Source organism: Rutilus rutilus, assembly GCF_951802725.1.
Source record: "Rutilus rutilus genome assembly, chromosome: 15".
Classification (NCBI taxonomy): domain Eukaryota; kingdom Metazoa; phylum Chordata; class Actinopteri; order Cypriniformes; family Leuciscidae; genus Rutilus; species Rutilus rutilus.
Window position 1 is genome coordinate 38,185,810 of NC_140220.1, and position 13,566 is coordinate 38,199,375.

General features: G+C 41.4%; 2 protein-coding genes across 3 annotated transcripts in view; one reads left to right on the top strand and one right to left on the bottom strand.

The window, feature by feature from the left end:
• znf292b (zinc finger protein 292b) overlaps positions 1-13,264 on the top strand; it is a 16,951-nt gene extending 3,687 nt beyond the window's left edge. The window contains exons 2-8 of one of the 2 annotated variants that reach the window (XM_084432133.1): positions 3,094-3,248; positions 3,336-3,414; positions 3,987-4,122; positions 4,231-4,433; positions 5,217-5,353; positions 5,508-5,649; positions 5,741-13,264. In XM_084432133.1, coding sequence (XP_084288259.1) covers positions 3,094-3,248; positions 3,336-3,414; positions 3,987-4,122; positions 4,231-4,433; positions 5,217-5,353; positions 5,508-5,649; positions 5,741-12,682 — 7,794 coding nt within the window. In that variant the 3' untranslated portion in view covers positions 12,683-13,264. Of the gene's footprint in view, positions 1-3,093; positions 3,249-3,335; positions 3,415-3,986; positions 4,123-4,230; positions 4,434-5,216; positions 5,358-5,507; positions 5,650-5,740 lie in introns of both variants that reach the window. The other variant, XM_084432132.1, reaches the window with a different exon arrangement.
• LOC311304780 (uncharacterized protein) overlaps positions 1-13,566 on the bottom strand; it is a gene marked incomplete at its 5' end in the record, with an annotated part of 578,336 nt that overhangs the window by 367,910 nt on the left and 196,860 nt on the right. The window lies entirely within an intron of this gene.

Below are 13,566 nucleotides of genomic sequence, written 5' to 3' on the forward strand. Positions count from 1 at the left end.
ACTGCCAGAAGGCTTTTCCGGCTACACATTCCCATCATTTACCATGGATTTACTGTAACGTTCGCATATTCATACTAACTGCACCATGAAATGTGGGATATACATATTGAATTGTATTATATTATTAATGTAGGCGATGTATTAAAGGACTAATGGAATATAATTATAGTATTTAATAATGTATTTAGGCTACTGTTTTTCATACAAATACCACAGAAACCATAAAGTCACACTTTGCCCTGATAGTGAGGAGCTGTAGGCTATGCCTTTATCTGTGGTTATCATGATCTAAATGATACTGGATGACCAGTGGTTAAGTTTAATACAACTCAAACAGTCAGAATATTACATTTTACCAAATAAAAATTAGCACATGCAGAAACTAAGAAATTAATTGTCCAATAAAGATATTTATTTTGTTAAGGAAAAATGACAAATGTTTGAGTGTTGTGCCTCAGATGTGTGAGATGTTCACCTGTTTGGCAAGAGTTTGTCCTGATATGTTCTGACAATAAAGAGCAGTTTAAAGCCACAGTTAACGCTCTTGTTTCTACAACTTTCACTTAGGAGCAAAAATCTGCCTTTAAACTTGAAAGAAATAAAGATTTGACTTTTGTCGTGATAATTATCGAGATCGACTGATATAAAAAAAATTATCGTGAATTTTTATTTTTTGTTTGCCATATCTCCCAGCCCGAGTTACAAGCAATTCTTTTAAAAATGTAATTAAAATACGTAAATAAGTATACAACATAAGAATACTATTACACTTACACTGCTGTTCAAACGTTTGGGGTCAGTAAGATTTTTAATGTTTTAAAAGAGGTCTCTTCTGCTCAGCAAGGCTGCATTTATTTGATTTTAAAAAAACAAAACAAACATAATATAGTATTGTGAAATATTATTACAATTTGTGAATATATAGTAAAGTGTAATTTATTCCTGTGATCAAAGCATCATTACTCCAGTCTTCAGTGTCACATGATCCTTCAGAAATCATTGATGATTTGATGCTCAAGAAACAAAACAAATGTATTATCAGTGTTGAAAACTATTTTTTTTTCTTTTTTGTGTGAAAAAAGTTCAAAAGAACAGCATTTATCTGAAATATAAAGCTTTGTTAACATTATTCTCTACCGTTCAAAAGATTGGGGTCAGAAAGAATAGAAATCAACACTTTTATTCAGCAAAGATGCATTAAATTGATCAAAAGTGACAGTAAAGACATTTATAATCTCACAAAAGATTCTATTTCAAATAAGTGGGAAATTTCTATTCATCAAAGTTAAAATATTGTCCACAACTGTTTTCAACACTGATAATAATCATAAATGTTTCTTGATCATCAAATCCTCATATTAGAGTGATTTGTAAAGGATCATGTGACACTGAAGACTGGAGTAATGATGCTGAACATCAGCTTTGATCACTGGAATAAATTACACTTTACTGTATATTCACATAGAGAACAGATGATTTACACTGGAATAATATTTCACTGTTTTTGTTTGTATTTTTAATCAAATAAACACAGCCTTGGTGAGCAGAAGAGACTTCTTTTAAAAACATTAAAAATCTTCCGATCCCAAACTTTGAGCGGTGGTGTGTGTGTAGAAGAGGACATGAGGAGTGTGTTTCTTTACTGCCACAGCGGTCTGTCATGTCTGAGTTCATCCCTTATATGCACTCTTACAACTGAGCAAATCTGTCTGATCATGCTGTCGTGATGACTGATGTCTCTGTGCCACTGCGGTCTGATGGGTAACCGCTGGAGAACGGCTTATTAAGCCCTTATAATGCTGGACGAGGGATTGGCATCTTTACAATATGACCAATATTTTACTTCACAGTTACAATATATATCAGTATATACACTACTGGTCAAAAGTTTTAGATCGGTAAGATTTTTAAATGTTTTTAAAAGAAGTCTCTTCTGCTCACCAAGGCTGCATTAATTTGATTAAAACCAATAAAAAAAAAACAGTAATATTGTGAAATATTAGGACAATTTAAAATGACTGGTTTCTATTTTAATATATTTTAAAATGTAATTTATTCCTGTGATCAAAGCTGAATGTTCAGCATCATTACTCCAGTCTTCAGCGTCACATGATGATCCTTCAGAAATCACTCTAATATGATGATCAGGAAACATTTATGATTATTATCAATGTTGAAAACAGTACAATTTGTTTTTCAAAATTCTTTGATGAATAGAAAGTTCAAAAGAACAGCATTTATTTCAAATAGAATATTTTCTAACATTATAAATGTCTTTACTGTAACTTTTGATCAGTTTAACTCGTCCTTGATGAATATAAGTATTGGTTTATTTGATTTCTTTTCCCAAAAAATACGGTAGGTTTTGAACGGTAGTGTTTAATGTTACAAAAGCTTTAGATTTCAGATAATGCTGTTCTTTTGAACTTTCTATTCATCAAAGCAGCATGAAATAAAAATGGAAAAAACTGTTTTCAACACTGATAATAATATATAATAATAATGAATGTTTCTTGAGCATCAGATCCTCATATTAGGATCATGTGACACTGAAGACTGGAGTAATGATGCTGAACATCAGCTTTGATCACAGGAATAAATTACACTGTACTGTATATTCACATAGACTGGAATAATATTTTACTGTTTGTATTTGTAATCAGATAAACACAGCCTTGGTGAGCAGAAGAGACTTCTTTTAAAACATTAAAAATCTTACCGATCTAAAACTTTTGACCGATAGTGTAGTTATTTATTTTAAATTATTTTTTGTATTAAAAATGATAACAGAAGCACATTTCAAACACTAGGATTAATGCAATAGAACAAGCATACACTTTAGCATACACAGTAAATACTTTTTTCAGGTACAGTGGTTTATTTAACATGTTTTATCATCAAATTAAACACTATCATCAATGTTTTGGGGAAATAAATGTATAAAGGAATATGATTGTTTAAAATAACCCAGTGCTGCGTTACCCGAGCGCTTCATACCGGATCACCGCTCGCATCGGCCCCGAGTGAAGGTGTGTGTGCCGGTCAGCTGGTGTAAGTGTGTGTGTGTGTGTGTGTGTGTGTGTGTGTGCGCAGGCGCTGGTGGAGTACGCCGGCCTGTGGCGGGTGGAGGAGGAGCCGCTGCCCCTGCTGGAGGTGTACATCAGGGCTCTGCTGAGCTTCGCACAGGTGTGCCCGCTGCTCTCGGCCCACTGCGAGAAGGTGCCCGTCGTGCTGGAGAGGCTCTCGCTGTAAGTGTGCTCTTCTCCGCCCTCTGTGCTCATGCTCATGTGGTACTCCAGCTTATCCTGTGAGTTTCTGTCGTCTGTCTTCTGCAGGAGTTGTGCAGAGTTGCTGATTTCCATGCCCAGGAACATCCCAGATGCACTGTGGGACAGGTTCAGGTCTTCTGTCCAGGTATGTTCACCAGGCTGAAGTTCTTAGGCTACGTTCAGACTGTCAGTCCAAATCCGACTTTTGTGCATATCCGATCAGAATGAGCTAATGTGAACAAAAAAATCACATGAAATGCGATTTTTACAAATCCGTTTCAAGCTACATCCATATGTGGTGTGAAATCCCATTCAAATCGGACACAGTAGTCCAGCGCACGGCGGAAACACATTCCCGTGTTGTGAAGTTTAAATAAGACAACATCTCCATTGCAGACCGCTCCATGTTGCATTTGTTGTTGCATTTGGCGTATTCCTTCCATCACAACGTCACTGCCACAGAACCCAATGCAGATATTCCAGAAAACAAAAGCTGCACGGACACACACATCGGATCTGAACGGTTGCGATACACAGTGTGGTCATCAATAATGTTAGATCAGATTCCAGTCGGACACTGACAGTGTGAACGTAGCCTTAGTTACTGTTATTCGCATTGATCAGCTTCGTCGTCTACTACAGTAAAGTACACAACTTGACAGACAACAGCAAATAAGTTTACTAATGTTTATTTTGTGTGCTGTCGTGTCTGTGTAGATCGCCCATCCTCTTGTGCAAGAGAAGGGAATCGGTCATCTGGTCATTCTCTCCACCATCGCACGAGAGCAAGGGGTCTGGACCAATCCCACACTGCAGGCCATCCTCACCAGTGACACGCCACCGCAAGAGACGGGTGAGAACACACGAACTAGTGTTCCTCTCTCCGCCAAATACGACCTGACTGCAGTCAGCCTGTCGACCTGTATTACACAAGCGCTGAAAGTGTTTATTTTCTGTCCAGTGCAAGAGTTCCTCGCCCTGGAAGGACCAACACTCCTGCGGATGCGAGTGAAGCACCTGATCAAAGAGGGCTGTGTGGATCAGGCGGCGTCGCTGGCCAGGGCCTGTGCCGAGCTCTCGGAGTTTGAGGAGAAGGCACACTTTAAGCAGATGCACCTGGTGTGTCTGTGCACTGTTGCTCCGCAGGAACTCATCATGGAAGAGGTAAGAGCTAACCCTAACCCTAATACTTCTGTTTCTGCATCTGACCACTCCTGTTCAGATTTAACAGTTATGAAAGTATTCAAGTATCAAGCCAAAGCTTTAATAAAGTTTAATTGCATTAAAGTGTGAATTAGGGCTGTCAAATAAAATCTCGAATATTCGTCAAAAAAAACCCCAAAAACTGCACATTCGAATGCAAAAACGTTTGGTGTGTCAAGAGGCGCGTGAGACATGATGAGCAATGTTTAGATGTGGAGTGAGTAGAAGTGGAGTGTTTCTGAATGGTAGTTTTCTATCTTGTTCATGTAGTTCATTACGCTGTGTTGAAGTGTGTTTTCTCAGGTCACTGATGCACGAACACAGTTTTATGCACTACTGTAACCTAATTTTCCTTGCATGCACATTAAGGAAATTGTTTTATTTCAGAACAATTGTTTGAAAAGTTAATGCACTTTAAAAAGTGAATGTCAGTTCATTTAAAAAAATTATGCGATGCTTGATTTGGTTTATATTTGCTTATTGCGCTCGCTTGCGCCCTCTTGTGGCCATAGGAAACTACAATACTTTTTTCCTCTAACATTAAGTTTTGCCTCTAGAATTTTCGAGTTGTGCTAATATTTAAGAGAGAAATTCGAAATGTAGCTTTTCAGCCATTTTGACAGCCCTAGTGTGAATTCAAATTTTAACTTGCTTGTTGTCATAAGGCCTTTGGAAGTCGATTTTCATAATTCAGAGAACAAATTATAGGGTTTACATCTGCAGTTTCTTTCCCTTCCTTTTCAGCTCTCAAAAGTGGACTGTCGCGATGCTCTAGAGATGATCTGTAACCTTGAGGCAGATGGTGATGAGAAAGCTGCATTTACATTGTGTTCTGGGTTTTTGACCCGTCAGATTCTACAGGAGGATACCTACTGTGCTTGGCAAGTGTCACATGTTTCCAATCCTTGTAAAATCAGTGTTGTATAATGTGTGTAATTTTCTGCAAGTATAATAAATATCTTTAAAAAGGGCCTTTTAATTTAAAGCGAGCTATTTCTAAATAATGTGAGGGATGTTGTTTGTAATCTTTGGCAGGGAGTTGACTCTGTTCTGGGGAAAACTGCTCAAACGATTAGAGCCTTCAGATCAAGGCTTTTTGGACAGATGCCGTCAGATGTCATTTCTGTCTAAAACTGTGTTCCACCTACTCTTTTTCATCAAAGTCATCCAGTCAGAGGTGAGCCTGTTCTTTTTCTCACCTTCATGCAGTTCATTTTATATGTGATCAAATGTCTTGAAAACTAAATACTCCTTTTCCAAATCAATAGATGGACAAAGTTGGACTTTCAACTTGTGTTGAGATCTGCATACGAGCTCTGCGATTGGAATCGTGCGAAGGGAACACCAAGGCCACTGTCTGCAAAACCATTTCTTGCCTCTTACCCTCTGACCTGGAGGTCAAAAGGGCCTGCCAGCTGACAGAGTTTCTCCTGGAGCCAACCGTGGACTCTTACTATGCAGTGGAAACTCTTTACAATGAGCCAGACCAGAAGCTAGATGAGGAAGACCTACCGGTGTCGAACTCGCTGCGCTGTGAGCTCCTTTTAGTCCTCAAAACCCTGTGGCCTTTTGATCCCGAGTACTGGAACTGGAAGGCATTAAAACGCCACTGTTTGGGTCTAATGGGGGAGGAGGCCTCGATTGTGTCCTCCATTGATGAACTGAACGACGGTGACCCTGAGGACTTAGGGGAAGAGACCAGCATCTTTGGTGAGGAGTTCAAGGACGTCTCGCAGCGCTTTCTGGATACAACTAATGAACTAAATGAAATGGAAGATCAAAAGCAGAAGAACAGAGAGTTGAAAAAGTTGAGAGAAAAGGGGTTTGTCTCAGCTAGGTTTAGAAACTGGCAGGCTTACATGCAGTACTGTGTTTTATGCGATAAGGAGTTTCTTGGTCACCGAATAGTGCGTCATGCGCAGACTCACTTCAAAGATGGATCCTACAGCTGCCCGATATGTTTAGAGACCTTTGAAACAAAAGAGACTCTTGAACCACATGTTGCATCGCATGTTAAACTTTCTTGCAAAGAACGCCTCGCTGCAATGAAGACGAGCAAGCAGTTATCCAACCCCAAAACGGCTGCTCCTGTCATAGCTGCCCTGAAGGCTAAAAGCAGTGAGAATCAGGTGCGCAAAAACAAGACAAAAAACAACAGTGGTGGGCAATCCAACAGACTTAGTAATGGAGCTGCCAATGACTCTGATTGCTTAGACTTCAAAAACAGTTGTGAAGGGAATATTTGTCCAGTCCAAAGCTGCAGGAGGGGATTTAGATATTTCCGAAATCTTGTTGCCCACGTGAAAGATCATGGCGACAACGAGGAAGCAAAGTGCTTCCTTGAAATGCAGAACACAAAAGTGGTGTGCCAGTATTGCCGTCGTCAGTTTGTCAGTGTCGATCACTTAAATGATCACCTACAGGTGCACTGTGGCACCAAACCATACATTTGCATACAGCTTAATTGCAAAGCCAGCTTTGACTCCAATGCCGAACTAATCGTTCATAATAAAGACCACCCAGTCTTCAAGGCTAAGTGTATGTTTCCGGGTTGCGGCAAGATTTTTCATGAAGCCTACAAACTGTATGATCATGAGTCACAGCATTACAGAACATTTACCTGCAAAGCACCAGACTGTGGTAAAGTATTTCATTCGCAGTCTGAGTTAGACCTGCATGCTGAGAGCCATGTGGTAAAAGTGGAAGCCCAAGGCACTGACAGTCAAAGTATTCAACCAGAAGAACCTCATCCAGACCTCTCCAATCAAATAGATCAGGACTCTGGCTCTCTCTCAGTCCCCCATTTCAATGACAACAGCACAGGGTATCAAGAGGATCGTCCATCTGGCATGGGGATAAAGCATTCTGTTGAAAACATGCTAAGTAGCGCTTTTACAGTTTCCGCTCAAGAGTGTGTCCATTCTGGGACGAGTAAACCTGAACAACATCCCATCCAACAGCAAATCCCTCAGATCAATGACCACTTGGGCCAGTCAGCTGTGGGCACTCACTTAATTCAGCACAGACCGGAGGAATCTCTTTTGGAGGCCTTGATGAGTGATTCAGATCCCATGCCGTCTACATCTTCATACCAGAGTGTATTAGAGGACTTTCTGCCTGTCCCACCAACTGATGGTCAGCTGCAGACAGCTGATTCAGGTACTACTCCATTATACAACAATAACAACGGAGTATTTCGGCAGTACAGTCCTAATCCTTTAGCTCCGGTTCCAACATCATATCAGAGCCTGTGTAGTCGCAACATGGCCTCTCCAGCACAGACTTCCCACAATACAGCACCACTTGTTTCTTTGGGTCAGATGCTTCCTCCTGTTTCTCAGACACTTCCTCTACAAATGGCTTCTGTGCCAAATAATGGACAAGTATTGGAGAACAAATCGGTGAAACCAGTAGATATGAATGTTGTCCAAGTGGTGAAAAACAAAGAGAGACACAAGTGTCCCTATGAAACATGTACTCGAGACTATAGCTCTTACAGAAGTGTTACTAAGCACATGAGGGCTGTTCATTCTGAATTTTACACACAGTGGAAACTAGCGAAGAAGAACAATGTTGCAGTCCAATCCACGCTCAGATCTGTTCCTGTAAACGGAAGCCTCAATTCAGCTGTGAATCCACAAGACCAGCTGGGCCAAAGAGTTGCCTGCCCTGGTGTTCAGACACCGAATCCCCTCAGCCAGCATCCTCCCTACACAACCAACTGCACAGTTGCCCCGCAGAACCCCAACTATCCTTCAGTCTCCTCTCAAGTCACTGCTTCCCCCGGGCATATCCATACTAATGAAATGGACAATATATTAGATCCCATTGTTCTCTCTCAGCTTGGAAATGGTACAAATCAGTCTCAAATGGCAGCAGACCACTTGTGGGACCCCAGGAACAATTCAATACTCCAACAGCAGATATGTAATTCTCAATCAATGACCCAAAACATGAACACACTTTCTAGCAGTCAATTTACTCGCATGAATGCAGCTTCTAGTGAGGACGCACAGAAGAGAAGTATGAGCTATACTACTCTTCAACCGCAGAATAATACTAATGTTTACCCAGCACCAGCTCAAGCAGACAGCGTTCAAAAACTCAATGGCACCTCAGATGAAAGTCTACATTCAGTCGGCAATCTCAGTCCACCGCAGCAAATTATGGGCCCTAATGTAGTGGTAGCCCTTAATTCTGTAGTAGAGACAAATCTGGGATCTGCTCAAATGTCTGTCTTGCCCCCTTTCAGTGACCGTTTGAACAATTCAGTTTCTAAAGATTCTTCAGCTGATTACACACGGCAAACAAATGATAATTTCTCTGCAGTAACTAATAGTCAGTGTGTGGTTAAGTTGGAGAGAGATTCAGGTTTACCACTTCAGATCAATGAAACTCCCCCATCAAATAGCAGTTCTCCAAGTCGTCAGATTAACACTGGAAATGTGTCCAGTGATAAAGGCATCAAAAAAGTTAAACGAAGCAAAAGAACAAAATGGCCTGCAATTATTAAAGATGGCAAGTTCATTTGCTGCAGGTGTTATAGAGAATTCCCGAGTCCTAAATCTCTGGGAGGACATTTGTCAAAACGGGCTCATTGCAAACCATTTGATGAAGCTGACTTGACAGCGGACCTCCCCAGCTCCTTTCTTGATCTTCTTAACTCGCCTCATCCAGCACCATCTTCATATGTGAACCTGCCACAGCATAAGGGCCCTCTTGATCCAAAACTATACCCAAATGTCACTTTTCCCCAAGCCAATGGCACCTATAACAGCAGTGACAAACAGATGGGGGGAGTGTTTAAGCAAAGCTCGTCGAATCTTTGTGTGAGTTCTGGACAAGAACAGCAGACGGTTCCAAACCCCTGTGGTCCATATGCCCAGAGCAGTCGTATGTCTGAAACTAGTGTCATACAGCACACTGGTAGTGTCAAACATCAGCTTCAAGCGAGTTATTCTGAGATATCTAACCCACTGTTTAGTGACGACGTCAGTGATCCTCTTCTTTCTCAATTGTTGGCTGATGATCAGTCTACATCCAGCCTGAATAGCGGTTCATCAGATCACATCAGTCACATTCTACAAGCTGAAACTTTAAACAAAATGAAAGACATCAAGGAAAGAACAACCGACAGTGCAAGTGACTTGTCAAATGATGGACTTCTGGCAGCCATGGCAAGTCTTGCTCAAAACCTGGTGCCTGACAAGAGTGTCAAAGAAAGACTACGTGAACAGATATTGGCTGGAGACCTTTACAAAAAAAGCAGCAGCTTGCCTCGTGGATCAAGTGTTGACAGCTCCTACTCTCAAATGTCTGTAGCAAGTCCTGACATTGGGGAACCACAACATACCTCAAACTTGATTGAGAATGCGCCTCAAAGTGAGCTGCAACCTGCTGGAAACACAGCCAAAGTCCCTGTCGAGGCAGTTTCACAATTGGGTGACATGAGGCCAAAGGATGACTTAATTCACACTGTTTCGTCTGTGCCTTCGGGAAGTGGGGTCAATGATCAGTCCAACAATATGCCCATAACCGAAGTGGATGAAGTGTCGGAACTCCAAAAAGCTCTTGAGAATCTTGACCTAGACAGAGAAGTCAGTGAGGTTACCAAACCGGTGGCTGTTCCTGCAGTGAGTGAAGCACAGCCTAATAAGCCACAACCAGAGCCTAATGATTTACCCAAGGAGATACCAATTTATGTGAAACCATTTGTATGTGACACAAATGGTTGTAATTACAGTTGCATGACGAAAGATGCTCTTATTAAACACCTTGTCAAGATCCACAATTACACTGATAAAATGTTATCTCAAATGAAAGACCAGTTTAATGTTGCCCCTTTCGGGTGTCAAAAATGTTCCAAGGCCTTCACACGCAACTCTAATCTCAAAGCCCATTATATGTCAGTTCATAACTTTTCACAGGAAGAAATAAAGAGGATGAAAATTAGGCCTAAGCCCATTCACAGACTCCTGGATAGTGATGCAGGAAGCCCTTGTCCAGTGCCAGAAATCCCCAATCCAGTTAAAAACACTCCACGTGTGGATGCACGCAAACAGCCGAAAGATGCTAAATGTACATCAGGCTCCAAGAGAGAAGGTCATGTCAAAAAATCACGTTGCATCGCTCCATCGCTAGTCCAGAAATCTTCTTTTGTGCCTCAAGGCAAAAGTCCTGCATTGGGAACACAAACAGTAACTCCGCAAACTCAGACGGCTGTTCAGCCTTCGGTGATTGTGTCTGGCTGTTCTTCGGTGACTCCAAGAATGGATCAGAACGCAAATGGATGGTTTTCCACAAAGTCTTCTGTTTTTGGTCAAACACATGTGTCACCACTAAAAGAGATACTGCCCATAGCTCCTTTTACACAGAATCCTTGTGCCCCAGTACAGACATTAAATCAGTCATTGGACAAAAGGCCCAAACCTAGCAAGCCTCGAGTGGCAAAGCCAAAAGAATCTCCCAAAAAAACGAAAGAGAAAAAAGCAGAGATCGATGACGTTTTCAGTCCTTATAGACCTTATCGTTGTGTTCACCAGGGCTGTGTGGCCGCTTTTACAATCCAGCAGAATTTGATCCTGCATTATAAAGCTGTACATCAGTCTTCTTTGCCTAAATTTGAGGTCAACAGTCAAGATGAACAGAACGAAGAGGAGGTCGAGGACAAGGATGTAAACGAGGAGAGTGAAGACAAGTTGGATGCGGACATAAAGGAAGTGGATGAGTTCAGGTGTCAAGTCAAAGACTGTTCTCGCATTTTTCAGTCAGTTACAGACTTGCTCCAGCACTACCTTCAGCTCCACAAATTAACCCTTGAGAAAGCAGGTGCCATGATGTGCAGTATCAACCTGGGCAGGTTTCAATGTGATCAGCCAAACTGCTCAGAGACCTTCACTGCTTTCTGGAAATATATCGGCCATGTCGACAAAGAGCATAAAGAAACCAATCCCTCAAAAGTCGAGCCCATAGAAGGGATGTTCAGATGTCAGGTGGAAGGATGTGAATGTGCTTATAGCACACGGTCAAATCTACTGCGGCACACCATGAAGAAACACCAAGACGTGTACAAACGACTGCTCATGAACCCACGAGAAGGCGGAAGTGGGGTTAAACTGGGTCGTCCCAGGAAGTATGAAAAGATTGAAGTTGTCGAGAAGGAAAACAGAGAGACTAACAAGAAACCCATTAAGAAGGTAGCTATTAAGAAGGTAGCTCTTAAAAAGAGAAAAACTAATAAAAACAATTGGACCAAGTATGGTAAACCCATTTTGAAAACACAGGAGGAAGCCTCCGCCATGTGCACCAAACGCTTACAACTGCAGTACGCTTGTATGATAAAGGGTTGTGAAACGGTGACCAGTTCTGAGCGAAATATAATGAAACATTATCTTCAGCATGGGCTCCCCAAACAGTACCTGGAAGAACAGAGGAGCAACTTTATTTACTGTAAAAAGATCCCCCGGTCCAGGTACAAGCGCATCGCTTCCCGGAGCGATGACACGGATAAATCGGAGGAGAGCTCCATCGAGACGACCGAGAACGATGAAGTGGCTGAGCCCGGCCAGAGTGAGTCCGAGTTCTCGAAGCCCACGTCTGAGAAGGAAAGCACTGAGGACGTGGATCTGTCTGACAGCAAGCCTTCTACCGACACGTGCTCGGAGATATCGGTGGTGGTCAAACGACGGAGGGGGCGTCCGCGCAAGATCGACTGCGTAAAGAAAAAGTCCCTCGGACCTAAAAGGGTGACGAGACTGAGGACTGCAAGGAGTTGTGCAGTCAACTATGTGGACTTGAACACCGATTCCATGTCCTCCAGCGCTACCATGACACAGGAAGACGTCTCTGGGCAAAACACACTGCTGAGTTCTTTCAAGCCCATTGGATTTGAGGTGTCCTTTCTTCAGTTTCTGCAGGAAACAAAGACATCCCATAAGAGAAAGGCAACGGTGCCGCTGAACGGAAGTGCGCACAAAAGACTGCAGACTGCTTTCCACCTAAAGACTGCGACCGTCGTGTGCAAAAGATCTGACGCACAATTGCACTCGAGAGATGTCCTTAAACTTGTTGAATTTAAAAATCCCCAAAAGTTGACCTCACTCAGCAATGTCACATTTGAGGTGCAAAAAGTTTTTTCTGATGTCCTTGAAATTCTTCTTAAGCAGCTTCATGAAATGCGACCCACAGTGATCCTTGAAAAAGACAACTAGTGTACAGACCCTCATGTCATGTTGCCTGAACTCAGGATAAAAGTGGGGATGAACTTGCTGCAAACCAGTCATTAGTTTTAACCGCAAGTCTATCTCTATTCAGACATGAATGCTGAATGATTGTTTCTTGTCGAGGAGCTGTGGGGATGTTCTATGATCTGAAAAACACTACACCCACTATCTTAAAGGTCCCTAGTGCGATGTTTATTACTTAACAGAACTGTGTAAGTTTAAGCTCACTTTATAGTTGCAGTAGATGATGAAATACCTCTAAAGCATGTTTGTCCTTATGAAGCCGTTCAGCACATTTCTGTTGCCTTTGGATTTGAATTTTTTTTCTTTTTGAGTATTGTATAGACTCGTACTTTTTAATATTCCATTGGACTCTTTTCTATCCAGCTGAAAGTGAATCATTATCAATTCTGATGTTATGTAGTGCTGTGTATAATTCGTAACTGTTTTGGTCCTTGTAAATCGGAAATTTGTCAATAATGTTGTGTGTGGCGCTTTGATCAACCACTGCCACCAGCAGTCTGTATGTTAATCAATAGCAACCAATTTAATACAGCTTGCATTTTGTTACTCAGTGTTGGTCTCATCCTTGAAGGCAGTCATATGGTTTTGAACGGTGATATTCTTATGAGAGATTAGGTGGTTGATGTCCAATATAATGCTGTGTTTTCTTGAATACATGGTTATTCATAGAGTTACAGGGACATTATGATGTAAACATGGTTTTTAGAGGTTTTCTTACACATTTTAAACAGTGTTTTATTGAAATTCTAGGAAAATATGATTAGCTCAGTACAAAAGCCATTATATCATATAAACAGACATTGTTTATAATACATTGATAGATTTAATAGATTTTAGAGACAGACACA